The sequence below is a fragment of the Macrobrachium nipponense genome, chromosome 11, assembly GCF_015104395.2.
Source record: "Macrobrachium nipponense isolate FS-2020 chromosome 11, ASM1510439v2, whole genome shotgun sequence".
Lineage (NCBI taxonomy): Eukaryota > Metazoa > Arthropoda > Malacostraca > Decapoda > Palaemonidae > Macrobrachium > Macrobrachium nipponense.
In genome coordinates this window covers 41,828,953-41,844,266 of record NC_061087.1, presented here as the reverse complement: position 1 = coordinate 41,844,266, position 15,314 = coordinate 41,828,953, and the positions used below count along the sequence as shown (strand labels likewise).

General features: G+C 36.8%; 1 protein-coding gene across 1 annotated transcript in view; it reads right to left on the bottom strand.

Annotated features, from left to right (window-relative positions):
- Positions 1–3,738: 3,738 nt before the first annotated feature.
- Positions 3,739–15,314, bottom strand: part of LOC135208572 (N-acetylgalactosaminyltransferase 7-like) — a gene marked incomplete in the record, with an annotated part of 305,399 nt that continues 293,823 nt past the window's right edge. Inside the window, 1 exon segment of the mRNA XM_064240908.1 lies at positions 3,739–3,912. Coding sequence (XP_064096978.1) covers positions 3,739–3,912 — 174 coding nt within the window.

Below are 15,314 nucleotides of genomic sequence, written 5' to 3'. Positions count from 1 at the left end.
GCGGCTCAGCTTATTGCCAGAATAAAAACTTGAATCTAACAAGGGGTACATGCTAAAATCCTAATATATGCAGTAAAAAATGAGGTGGAACATTACACGAGTATACACAGACTTTAGACAGACATCTTGTCAAAAAATGGAGCTATGATTTTAATTACGTACTGTTATGAATAACTTTCTAGTGCAAATTGGTTTCCTTGAAATAATGAAACCACAAAAAATGTCTTTAGTTGCATTTTCAAAATGAAGAAACTTGATCATGTTGAGTGTTCACAGGAAATTAACAGGAAACACGTACTTTTGGTAGCCGCTGAGAGTCCTCAAACCCACCTACTTCCACTGATGAAAAGGCATGGGATTTGGGTAAATAATTATCCTACACAGACCTGAAAGAGAGCAATGAGTGCATAGATCTGGCACAGTGTGTGTGATTGACACAATAATAGCCGAGGTGTAATGTGCTGTTGCCAAATGTGCAGGTTAAGAAAGAGCCCTCGTCTTGAGCCCTATATTATATATGAATCATTGTCAATGTACACTATACTGGCCGAGACCAACTAGAAGAAAATTCTTTAATCTCAGTACAAAAGTATAATCTGATCCATAAGACACTTATCTTGCTTTTCTATTTTATAAGAAAAGTATGATACATCAGTTTTAAATATCATAACTTCACTAAAAAATGAATTTTTTTTTTATTAATTTGTACTTTTCACAACTAACAATCCCTCGTTCTTAACATTAGGATGATTATTTGTATAATGGTGCCTCTTCTCTCTCAGGAGGGAATGTAGCCCCTATGAGGAGAGAGGAGGCAGCACCAACTTGTTTCTTTGTTTCAGGCTCTGATGTGCAAAAGATGTCTATTTGGGCCTCCCTAGGCCTACCAGAAGTACCACCTTGGAAGGCCTATTGCCCATTTCATGCCTTCTGCGTCTGCTAGTATAGGCTCCCCTAGCAGTCCCCCATTACTAGGCATAGTTTTTAGCAACTTTACCAAATGTAAAGTTTTGCTTATTATTTAAAAAAACACAATAAGCAATTTTTCTTGATAATAAGTCCATCTGTCCAATTCAATAAATTTACCTTATGATAAAATAAAAATAAGCACAAAACTGCCTTATACAAAACAGCAGAGACTTTAAAGTAACTCGATTTCAAGAATAAACTAAACTGCAGACTAAAAAGAAATATGGCAGTGCAGTACTATTTAAGTTAACAGCACAAAATGGTAAGGGGAATAAGTGATCACTCAAGAAATGATAGGAAATTAATTAAATAATTTTATACTGTAGTGGAAAATAAAAACTTTCTTCACAAAAAAATTATATATTAACCTTATCTAAGAGAAAACACATCTTTCATGCTAGCAACAAATTAGAGTCCAGTTACTTGACCCACCCAGGTTACATTTTTAATATATGCTTTAAAAAAGAACAAGACATCACAGACAATGATTAAAATAACTTACAACTAAAATTAACAAGAGTGATCCCTCCATTATTGTTGCAATCATTCTTGGTTAAAATCATGATTTCACCATAGCTGCACCATATCCGATTATTTTTCTGTAAGCTTTTATTAGGTTCTTCTTATAGTGAATGAAACAGCAAACAGCAAAGCAAAACTGACTGAAATAAGTACTTGTCAAAAGTCTTAACAAGAATGCAACATGTGGGATGGTAGCAAGCCACCAATATTAAATAATAATAGATAAATTATATGGTTTCATAAATTAAGACACTAAATAACGGATTAGATAAATTAATGATGAATTTGTTATTCAAATTATATACGGAGACAACAAAAGGACAGATTTCCTCTCATCACCTTCTTGTGAATAAAACTGAATTACTGTTGACATATCACTTTACATATGGGGAAAGTTTTTACTTAATACAAGTGAATGTTTTACATTTGGTGAAATTTTTACTTAATACTGTACAAGGGAATGTTTTACATTTAAACTACTTCAAAGATGATCAATAAAAAAGATATTTTACTCAGAAAAATCTTTATATACAACAGAGAGGACAATAAGGAAAATGTCATACTAATGGTTCCTCTAACCACCAACAATACAGAGATGTGGTATGTTGCTTGAATATAATTCTACCCTATAACTTGCTGACCTAATATCAAAACATTCTACTTAGTCCAGCATTTAAAATCTATAGCATAAAATTATATAAAAAAATCAATAAATAGACAAAAAACATTTCTACAAGTCCCATCAGTATGAGTCATGACCTTATGCTGTTTACAAACCTCATAAAATTTCTATATTAATCCCGTGTTAAAAACAAATAAAAATAATAACTGCGTAGCAAACATATAGTGATAAAAAAATCTGCAGTACTTACACACTCCATAAAAAAAATATTAACAACACTTGTGAAAATAATTCATTAATAATTAGAACCTGCAAAAAATTTGTGCAGTTAAATGCCTCACAACGCTCCTTAACATTATAATTATACAGTATACTGTACTATCACAAGCAAAATATAAAATACAACTCCATTAACAAATTAAAAAACCATTCTTCCATCTTACTTCAAATCAATGCTGAAAAATATTAGAACTTTTGGCTTACGCCTTCACCACTTTGGGGGTGATTTCTTTAAACTGCCATTTCTGGTAATTGTTGATTGGATCACATGGTAATAATGTCAACTGGTTTATTCTGAGGGTGTAGGGCAGCACTTTTCCTATCGCTTGTGTAGTAAAACATGATTTTGCTGAAAAACAAAGATGCAAATAAATATTCTTACTAATTCCAGTACAATAATACGTTCATATTACAACCTATTTGGCACACCAGTCAGCTTGTGGGAGGAAGCAAACAATGATTTCATCTAATTAAGGATGTTAATTCAGAGGTCAGGTTCAACTGTGTTAATAAAATAAAAAAGGCAATTTCAAACTTTATTATGATTAACCCTTAATGGATGGATAGCTTCTCAGGAGTAGTAATAACAGGTTTGGGGTGGTGGACAGATTGCTCCCGTAGATAAGCAATAATAAGCACCATAGATTTGGAAAGAATTGGGCAAGAAAGAGGTGCCAATACTTCTATGTCCCTAAATTCACTTCACTAATGGCAACTTTTTATACTGGCTAAAATCACGAATCTGGCATCTCAGGACTTCAGTTTCTGCTTCTGACTTCAAGGGGGAATGCACTGCGTCTCTTTTTTGTAAATTTACTCATAATTATACCAAGGGGTTGCTGTTAGTTTATGTTCTTGTCTTTTATGGTACTATGTTGGTTGTAAATGTAATTTTGCAAGGAAAAGTGCAAAGAAATATTACAAAAAGCATGTAAAAAATAAAAAAGTTACTGAATCTTTGTTCTCGGTAAATTTACGTAAATATTTTTCAACAAATATGCTAAGAATTGTTTCTGATTCTATTTCTTATCTGTTTTTGATACTGTGTGAGATGTAATTATAATTTTACATAATAAATAGTTATTTATTACAAAAACATATATAAGTTGGTAGAATTTACGATTGTCTTGTAAAAGAGGCCCACAAGGGTTGTAGATAGTAATTTTTCAACTTTTTGTGGAAGGTAAGGAAAATTTTTTAGCATTTTTTTTCTTTCACCATGTGCATTAGCATATCATCCTCCGTCTGCTGATGTGTTTTTTTTTGTAAATTGGCCGACCTCAAAGTTTACCCAGCCTAAGGAGCTGCATATTGATTTTTTTACCCATCCACTAAGGGTTAAAGTACTATGCTGATGTGTTAATGACAATGAGAACAAATGGCATTACACTTACCTCATCATACTGCCAAGGTCCATCTACTGTTCCCAAACGACAGAATATCAATTTAATCCCTAAACCATCTGCATCCACACAGCGTTCCCCAACAGCTAACTGACCTTCACTATTCAACCGTATTAACTGAAAATCGAGATAATTACAATACAATTAATAGTCATGATACTAATCCATCAACTGTGATCTATTACGGTGACAACTAGAATGACTGTCCAGAAAATTAAGTGGAAAAAAAGGCCAAGCAGTATAAAAATATACAAAACTTAAATCTCTTATATTTTTCTTTTTTTACCTAGCTACTTCACTACCAGTAATCTTGTTAATGAATAACTACAGTTTATCAAGAAAAACTGTGCAAAGACAGATAAATAACAGGTACTCTGTTAATTCCAAGATGAACTTCAATACTACATTTGAGACGAAACATCTGCTAAAAGTACTATCTTGAAAATGTAAACAATCTAAAATTGTTCTGCAATATACACCTTGAAAAATTCTTGACCCATAATTATAAAAAACATTTAGAAAAAACATAAACTGAACTGTCAAAAATAAAATACCCCATATGCAGTACAATACATACATACTGTACTCATTATCATTATGCATCCAGGTCTGAAGGGCAGGCAATTAACAGAGAAGATTCTGTGATTCCCAGCATACAAAGATTCAGAAGTGGTTAGTATACAAAACTTTCACCCCTCCCCCCTTCTATGACCAGTTGTCTTTGTTCTTGCATGGAATTACTGTGCATCCCAAGTAAAGCACAAGATCTTTTTCACATGCTGATGTGCTTACATGAAATATAAGAAAACCTATCTTGTTTTGGAGGCTTTGACTTACAGGTGGTAGATAATTGTTTCTTATCTTAACTATAAATTTTCATCTTTAATATCAGCATTACAAACTTTTATCTTGAACGACTTGCAACTAGGATCAGGCCTAACCAAGGGTAGATACAAATCATCGAGATCATTTATTTTTTAAGCTTGACACTAATATCACTGTTAGTTTAATCTTGATGTGATCATTAACTTCAAAATAAACAATGTTAAAAAAAGCAGTTTGTGATAGCCTAAGGAACACCTGTTTGATAGCTAGGAAATGCTGTGAACTTTATAACACTTCTTGGATCTTTCAAATCACGGTTAAATAAGTATGTTTATCTCCATATGACTGCCTTTATGCATGAACACAGGTATGGTAAGACAGATGGCACAAGTTTGATCATTTTTATTGGATATTTATTTCACTTTTATCTACCATGGCAAGGCTGCTGAAGTCTTGTGGATACCTTGAAACATGATAATGAAATCTTACTATATTTGCTAGTTTTCCTTTAAATCTGCAAAATTTCTACTTAAATACAAAGAGACCTAAAGTTGCTACACTAATTCTGATTTGGATGACAAAAGAGCAAGAAGCAGGACATCCCACAACTTCAGCTGAAAAGGTGAGGTGGCTAAGAGAGTTTTCAGCTTTTTGCAATTGTGCTGCATTGGACCATCCTTGCCACCCCTGACCATTTGGTGCTTCTTCCTTTCATATGCAAAAATCAAAGATTACAATAATGGTTCCAGAAATACTAATTCTGAAGTAAGCAGACAATGGTGTAATCTCACCCCTTATCCATGAATCCTTTGTGCTTCTTCCTTTCATATGCAAAAATCAAAGATTACAATAATGGTTCCAGAAATACTAATTCTAAAGTAAGCAAACAATGGTGTAATCTCACCCCACCCCTTATCCATGAATCCTATAAGCAGCTTCAACAACAATGAACTGAAAATTTGACCAAGAGGGCAAAGACCTTTGCAAAATGCATTACAATGTCAAATACCTCATGAAAAGCTGCATAAACAAATGTTTCTCAATTATATTTATTTATATACTATAAACATTACACCTATAAACATATGCACATAATTTAAATCTGGTCACTCACATCATTTTTTAATAAGTGACGAATATACCTGAATGTTTTTTGTAATACCAGTATCTTTGAGAGAATAAAAATATAATTGAGGCCAAAGGCTGACTGCTGGGACCTATGAGTTCATTTGGCGCTGAAACAGAAATTGACAGCAAAAAGGTTTTGAAAGGTGTAACAGGAGGAAAACCTCCTGTTACACTTTCATTCCTTTTACTAAACGGAAGTATGTAAAAGGAATGGGGGGGGAAGGGCTGAAGGGACATTGCACAGAACCTTAAGTAATGCCTACATTGCACCACATGAAAGTGCACTAATGGCACTACCCCCTATGGGGAACAGTATTATTGAATAATTAAACTTGTGTTGAAAAACTGCTAAATCAAAATATGTAGCTAAAATTTCATTGCAACACAACTGAAAAATTACATTTTCATAATAAAATTAAGTTTCATATAAGTATACTTAACAAGTAATTACATAGCTAAGTTTCTATTCGTATGGCAGCCTTTTTTTTAAAATTTCACAGTAGTGATTCAATTGTTTTTGTGTAGGTGACAGAATCCGCGCACTATTGGAGCACTCAGGGAAACTACCAGCTGATTAGTTCAATTGTGTTTGTCCATGGGAAGGGAGGAGGGTGGGCTTCGATTCCATAATTACTAGGTAAGTATATATAAAATTTAATTTTATTATGAAAATATCATTTTCATATAAGTAACTTACTAAGTAATTACATAGCTGAATCCCACATTGAATGGAGGTGGGATACATGGATATATTCTACTCCAAAACATTAAAGCATGGTAATGACTTTGAAATAGACAATTATTGGTCAGCATTGATGCAATGCTTGTTATTTCCTTACCTGGTAGAGAGTTTACTGCAGTGAATACTGCCTCTGTTTGGTGCTCATCTTAACCTGTAATGGCATGGCAGTTGAGCCGTGGGTCGCCTCTACTTCAGTGGGAGCTTTGCAGCGAAGGATAATAAAGCCTGATGGTTAGCAAAGCATACAATGGTGCCCTTGCCCTGGGCACAGTACCTAATTAAAAACCACCAGACAATGCTGTCACATATCTCAAAATACCACAACCCATCCACTAAGACTGGCCTGGTACCTCCAGGTGCACTGTACTTGCAGGTCTCCACAAAACTTAAAACCCTACTTCAAGGCAAATGAATAGTAGGAGAAAAAGTGTGCTTTCTATGAATCCTCCCCCAATACCATGCCAGCCACCAATAACAGTCCCAAGGTACTGCAATTAATAAACTATTTCTCCCTGCTTTAAATAGTGACATGCAAAAAAACCAATTTGCACATCCAATAGAATGGAGGAGAGGGACATATTGGGCTTGAAAACTAAAGAGGTAGACACTGCTCTGACTTCATGGGCTTTCACTTTAAAAGTAGGCAAAATGTCTTTTCTGAATCTGTGGATGAGCCTCCGTAATCAAATCCCTTAGGAAGAACGACAATGCGTTCTTAGTAAGAGGACTCGACAGGTTCTTAATTGAACACCAGAGGTTACTGGATTGACCTCTCATCTTTTCAGTCCTCCTGAGGTAATACCTCTAAACTCCAACAGGACAGAGTTCTCTCTCTTCTTCTTTGGAGACAAGGACGTCCATTAAACTCTTAATAAAAGAACGAGGCCAGGACTTGAACAGGTTCTTGTTCTTGGCTAAAAATCCTGGAGACACGAGGAATTGTCTTAAGAGAAGCAGAGCGAAGGGGTTCAAAGGTAGAACCTGTCCAGCCAATGTTCAATACTACATCTAGGCTTAAGAGATTAGGTCATCCTTCTTCTGCCTGGACGTATCATGAGGACTTGATGAGGTTGTTAAGATCCAAATTTGAAAAAAGGTATATGTATGAGTGAGATTCCTCAGAGAAGCGGGGAGAAGGGGTTCAAAATTAGAACCTGGCAGCCACTTTTAATACTATGTCCAGGTTCCAAGAGACTAGGTCGTCCTTCTTCTGCTTGGACATACGTATCGAAGGACTTTATGAGGTTGTTAAGGTTCAAATTTGAAGAAGGTCTATGTTCTCCATGTCTTACAAACTGTGAGCTCGATATCCCATAATGGTGGAAGAGGAACAAATTTCTAGAGTTCCTCAAATATAGATGGAAAATCATCATTCTGAGTTTATACAGTGGTCCCCCCGTATTTACAGGGGATGTGTACCAGAGCCCCCTGAATAGTTAGAACCCGCGAATAGTTGGAACCCCTATGAAAAAATGCTTTAAACCTCTTATTTTGTTAGTTAAAACTCAGGAAAAACCCAGTAACATTTCTTATACTAGTTTTTTTAATAGTTTTATCACAAAAAGTGCATTTTACGATAAAAATTGTATAAAAAAAACAACATGAATTTGTGGATATTTCATAGGAATATACAGTGAATAGCCAAATTTTTCTGCAAATAATGTGCGGAAATGTTCCTGAGAGAAATCTGCAAATGATGTGAGTCCCCGAATCCAGAGAACGCAAATATGGGGGTCCACTGTATATATATATATAAGAAGACACATTATGTCCCTGGTACAACCATCAACCGATGACTGCCCACTTAGCCTTGTCTAACAAGGCTAGAAGAGTTATGCCTCCACCATGCAATAGCCTTTGCCACTCCTCTTGAAAATCCAATTGCTCTGACAAGCTTGCAGACAACCTGAAGCCTATCTGAGCAAGAGCGGACAACCTCTCGTGGTGTCTCTTAAAGTGGGGCTGAGTAAATGCAGTTTTTGGGGAAAGCATTCTTGGGAAGTCCATCTATAACCGTAATGGTCTGGGAACCACTACTTCAATGGCCAAAACAGGGCTATGAGGGTTATAGTTGGTTGTGATGATTTTGAAACTTGTTGATCTCCTCCCTAACCATACTGAAGAAAAGGGAAGGTATATAGATGCAAATTAAACCAATCTACTGCTTCTTGGAGTGGCAAATATGTAGGTCTAATGTTTGTCTGCCTATAGTGTCCAAAAATCCAGACAAACCAGGGGATCCAGGGTCCATTCTGAGGGAAGGACCATGCTTTTTTGATGACTCAGCTCCTCTGCTAAAACATTCATTCAATTTCCCCTGAATAAACTGAGTGACCAATGTCACTAGATTTTTATCTGCTCATAAGAGAAGATCTCTTGCTGCCTGGCAAAAAGAAAAGGAATGAGTGTTACCTTGCTTTCGAATTTACGTTAAGGCCATGATAAAGTCTGCATGAACTACTTCAGTCTTGTTGCAAACCATGGTCAAGAAGAACTGAAGCCCTAAGTGAGCCGCTTTCAGCTCTCTGACGTTTATGTGAAGGTTCTGTTCTGTCGGGGACCACGTGCCCGGAAATTTTCTTTTTTCCCCAGAAGGGGCTCCCCAGACTAGGTTTGAGGCAACTTGAGTAGGAGTCTAGGCTAGGGCTTAGAGGATGAAGGGACTTTCCCTCCGAAAGCCTCTCTTCAGATGGCCACCATCATAGGTCTGATTTGATTTTCTGTGGTGACTGGAAACACTCAGGTGTCCTACTGTGGTCTTCCAGTTCCTTATGGCCTTGAGGAAGAATTGAAGAACTCTCATATGAAGTCTGCCTAGTAGGCTCATCCACTAATAGGCCAAGGAAGACAAGAGGGCTAGAAAGTTGCAGACCATCTGAAGGAAGATGTCGATTCTCTTAAGATGGAAAAGCCAGAAAAGTCCGGAGTTGAGAATCATCCCCAAATAGAGGATCTCTTGCAATGGGGTCAACTGGGACTTTTGGAAGTTGATGAGAATGCCCAATTCTTGAGAGAAGAATCTTGCACAGGTCCTTCATGCACTTTTCCTTTGAAAGGGATTGAAGAAGCCACCAGTCCTCCAGATACAGACTGATGTTTATATCTAATAAATGTGGCCATTTTTACTACAGGAGCAAGGGCATGAGTGAAAACCTGAGGTGCTGTAGAAAGGTCAAAGCAAAGAGGCAGAAACTTGAAGACTTTGTCCTGAGAGGTGAATCTTTGATGCTTCCTGAAGCCTGGATGAAAAGACAGTGGTTCGTAAACATCTAGAACTTGTGCTTATATTGAGGTCTGGTCTTAAACTCCCTGATGTTTTGGGGGACCACAAAAAAGATGGTTGTAGAAGCCCTCTGTGCTGATGTCCTTGACCTCTTCTATGGCCCTCTTTAAATTAAAGGAGGAAACTTCCTCCAGAAGGCCAGAATGTTTCTTTGAGTTGCTCAAGTAGGCCATCAATGCGATGAGAGAAGAAAACTAAAGTGTGTATGTATGGGGGGGGGGGGGGGGGGGGGGGGGGGGGTGGGGGGGGGGGGGGGGGGGGGGGGGGGGGGGGGTGGGGGGGGGTGGGGGGGGGGGGCTCTTTATTGAATGGTATGGTGTAGACTTCCTACAAAACCTTGATAAGCCACAGTTCTGATATTGTAGCAGGTCCTAGGAAGTGACCTGGGCTTACTTCCACAAAAGGGCAGCTGCTGGAGTGGAGAGGCTTTCTTGAAAGCAAACAGACAAATGCTTAGGGTGTGGAAGATTGCAACAGTAAATCCTAGGCAGAAGACAAAAGGATGATCTCTGTGTCTGAGTGACTACTTTAGTGGTAAAGGAGCACTAAAGTTTTTCTCTTTTTCATTATTCTAAGGGATAAAAAATAAGTCGCAAGCTCAAGAGAACCATCACTAATTGCCTTCTCTGTGCAGGACAAGACCTCCCCCACCCAGCCAATCTGAGGCAATGTCTCCCACTAAGTCCATTGAAATCTTCAATCTTTTTGGCCTGAGCTCCAACTTGAACACCTTGAAGAGGTCCTTAACAAGGTGGTCTAGTTCACAATGACAAAAACATTATCTTCACCGACAAGAAAGCAGAACTTTAGGAAGTTGATGAGGCAGGAGAAGTCCCCTTGGAAGGAGGCAGTGACTCCCAAAGAAGGAGCTTCCCTGGTGATGTAGGATAGATACCTCCTCCAGACTAAGCACAACTGAGGAAAGGCAAAGGATGCTTTGCCTTGCTCCTTCTTAGCAGAAAAACCAATCTCTGATGTCTTTAGAAGTCTTCTTGAAAGAATGACAAAAGCACCACCTTGGGGAGTCTAGTTCTGTCCTCCAGATGGATTCTCATCAACAGGTCGAGGCAGGAGAGACCGAGGCAGTTGGTGCAAAAAAAGGTGGGATAGCTCGGTAACAGATACTGAAGAAGAGCTGCACAGGCCGAAGGAGGAGCAGGATCTTGATCACACTCTTCTTCTTCTGATGAGATCAGAGACAGGGTCATATCAAGAGCAGATCTTGGTGAGTTCATTATCACATCCAACTGCTGTTTAATGGGAGCAAATGATGGCTCATCTTGATCTAAAGTAGGAGACCAGGGTCTGGAAGTGGGCCCCTTGACGATATGAAGCTGGAGACTTGTACTGAAGAGCTGGCAATGACGAAGGGTGCTCGGGGTCCAGGTAAGGGGCATTCAGGAGAGGCGGCCTCCGGATTGTCCCATGTGGAATATGGATGCTGGACTGAGGCCAACGAACCGAGGTACCCACAACTGGTGAACATCCAAATAGACACCTTTTCCAGTGGCTATCTGTCGATACCTGGGAACATGCAACAGGCTCAACTGAGGGGGCACACTGCCCGTGGACAAAACCCCATCAGCCTCCCTTGGACTTCCAGCATGTCTTCTCCTAGGTTTAAGAGAGTATGACAGGGACTTTGGTCTGAGAGACTCGACACGACGGATAACCACCTCCTCCACTTGCACTAAACTGTCACTTTGTCCATTAATGCTTTCAGTGACTCTCCTAACTCCATCACTGTATGCACAAGTACAAGATTAATTTCCTTGTTAAACCTAACCTCTAGACTGGCAATGGCATTAGGTTAAAAGTAAAAAGGTGCCCCTAGGAAATGGGAGGTTAGGTGGATGAACCAGTAAGGAAGGAAACAAGGATTACGGAGGAAAAAGTTACGGAAATAGGAGAAGGAATAGCAGGGCTAACTTCCAACCTAGGCTAAGGAGTTGTTTCTAGCTGTGTGATCTGCTCTCAGCTTTCCTCTTCCTATCCCTTTCTAACTTGTCTAGGTGAGATCTAAGAACTTCCCACTTTTCTCATCCCAAACATTACATTCAGCACAAGTTTTCTCTCTCTACTACACTCCTTGCCCCTACACTTACTATAAACTGAATGTGAATCATAGCAAGATTTAGTCAATCTGGTCTTACAACCTTCACTGCAATAGCAAAGGCTAGAGGAACTAGAATCAGACATAATACGAAACACCTGATCCTACATGCTAATAAGCTAATCAAGGCTTCATTAAATAATGCAATAATACTTCACCAAAGTCCAGTCAAGACAACCTGAAGTACAAGAAAGAGGCTACTTGCAAATGGTCTATATGCAAGACAAAGTGGCTGAAACACAACTGAACTAACTGGCTGGTTGTTTCCCCGAGTGACCCAATAGTGGGTGGAGCCTGTCACCTACACAAAACAATTGAATTGCTATTGTGAGGGAGAAAAAAAGGCAGCTTTGCTAGTAGAAAACCATAGCTATGTAATTACTTGGTAGGTTACTTATGTGGAAATCATTTTTAATCTGTTATATGGATACAAATAGTTACATTATATTCAAAATAAAGATGCCATCAAAAATTTTTATAATGTAAATGAAAGCAGCAATATGAGAAAAAGCATCAATAAATCAAACACAAAGCCTACATGTGCTAATAAAGGAAATCCAGCAAAAAACAAGCCCAAAACACAGTGCACACATTACTGAAAACTAGGCAAAAACTCTTTGAAGTGCACTTATTCTTATCAGATGATTATTTTTGTAATTCAATCTTACATAAAAGGATTTAATTGCAAAAAAAATTTCAAAAGGTTGACGAGCCTCTCCTGCAAATTTTAACTTCATCTACACACTGTTCCAAGAGCAAGAGCAAGAGCCAGTGGCAGTGCAATGATGACTTGATATATAACAAGTACAATAACAAAACTGATGGGGGTGGTAAGATTAATATTAGCTGACAAGTAACCCCAGATCATTCTTATATCAAGTTCCGTTGGATTTACAATATTTTATTTTATAAGATACTACATGGGCACTGAGCGTCATTTAGAACATATACACTGAATATGTAGAATTCCTAAGTTATGTTTAATTACTATGTGTAATGGATGTGTAGGCTCTGACACTTGATTCATGTATATTTTGCTGTGCTAGTGATAAGTATGCAACAGTTTTTTTATGATTTGGTTATTGTATTTTGACTCATTTCTTCACATCAAGTGTTGCATTACATGCCGTGTTTTCTTTTTTTTTTTCATTTAATTTTTGATATTTCTCAAGTTTCAGAACAATGAACCTTTACAATTATAAGAAAACTTTGGGTTTTAAGAAAAACATACAACCTCTTTTACATACCTTTTCTTGATTATAAGTATTTCACTTGTTTTTAACCTACTTCATTTTATAATCATTTGATTTCACTACATAAATATTGGCAATGTAAGATTTCAGTTTAACACCCGCCTCATTATAAAAATTGTCTATGAAAATCCATTAATGGATCCTAAATTTCACACAGAAATGCATGCTTTAGACCAAAACTAAGGTTCAAGAATTAGTTTATTAAGAGTTGAAAAAATATATGGTGTGTATTTTTAGCTTTATTCACTGACAGTAATCTCTTGTAAGCTATTGGTATGTCCAGACTTGATAAAAAATATTGAAGTGTTTAATTCACATGAAAAATCTTGAAGATCAGTAATCAATTTTAGTAATTAATCTAGAAATCAATCATTTCAATAAGAATAACAGGTGCCATCCCTGATAACTTACTGTGCTCCAGATAGTGTAGTTTTTATTTCTTCAGGTGTCATTCAATTTCTGCATTTATGGTAACTGTATAGAATTTTTCCTTTGGCATTTAATAAAGGGCTTACATTTGGCTGGAGAAAGTAACTGATAAAATGCTTATAGGAATAACCTGGTTTTAGAAATGGTAGGAGCTGCACAGATCAATATTTCTTAATGCATACTGTGCAGCAGCCTATGGAATTTAAATATTTCCTTCTGATTTTTTGGTTTGGCTGGTAATGAGAAGGCATTTAACAGCATCCTCTCAAAGTTGACAGATAAGGAATATGAAGATGCTGCTTTAATTAGCAAAACCACAAGACTTACAAATCTTGTTTTAACAGAATGCATTATAAATCTAAGAGATGATACTTGAGACGAATGCAGAAAAACCAGAAATGATAAGGACAGAGGATACATAAAACAATGGTAAGGCCACCAAATGGAGAAAAGATTAATAGGGTTGAATCTTTCAAACATTTAGGAATAATCGTCTCCAGTAGCAGTCCACAAGAGTTGCTATTTAGTGAGAACAAAAAAGGCAAATGAAAACAGCCGTCAGGTTGAATAAAATCTGAAAATCAAAATAAGACTGAAATTTATACATAGGTAATATAATACTATACACGTCTTGTGAGCTGCATTACTATATGGACAATGAAATGATATCTATATTTAGTTTTTGAAAATAAAACTAACACGGGGTATACCATTTGTTTGTCGAACGTTTCTTCGGGTAAAACTTTCCATTTTTCGAACAAAATTTTCAAGAAAATTTTGTATCGTTTGTCGATCAAATGCTCGTACTTCGAAAAGACTGATTATCTAGTTTATACTTGTATTTGATGGGCTACTGGGTCTCACAAGTTAAACTGTCTTAATTTTCATTAATAATATATGGTTTAATGATAATATTTGACAAAATAAATAAAATGATTAAGCATTTAATATAAAATTTAGCTTTCAAAACAACATATAGCATAAAAGATGTATAATATTGTACGTAACCGCGGTGACGTCACGCCCAGCTAACTTGAGACTGAACGAGGGAGCGTTGATATGTTGAGGAAAGAAGAAGAGAGAGTTAAAATATTACTGTATGTATGTAAAAGCAATAAAAGTTCACATAAAAAGGGAATTTCCCAATAAATTTAACATAATGATAAAATATGAAAATCCAAATTGCCAATTACAGAAAAAAAGAAGAAAAAAAAAAGTTTAATGAGCCAAAGTTTGGTGTGCCGAGTGAGACGGTCTAGTTGAACAATATTAGCAAAATGGTAAATGAAAGAACAAAGCTTTTCAAATAAAATTTTAGCACAAATGATTAACAAAATCATTCGTCATTGTGGTGATACACAGTCAACTTGAGGTAGAGGGAGGGAGCATTTATAGTTATGAGGAATAATGAATGAATGATTTTAAGTTATCGTGCGTCGTGGTATTGTTGAGGAGAGAAGAGACAATAAAATCTTTACTATAATACATATGTACGTAAAATCAGTGCCAATTCACATAAAAAATAAAATGTTCGTTCACAATAAATTTAACATGATAAAACACGAAAACAAACGCAATAAAAAAAAAAAAAAGCTTGCTCGAATTAGTATTCGGTGAGCTGAGTGAGAGAGAGACAGAGGGAGAGAGGGAAGAATGACTCTGCTTCCCACTAACTTAACAGCTGATCTGGGATGATTATTCAGCCATTTCTTTCACTTACACTCAATCTGCTCAAATCACTTTTAT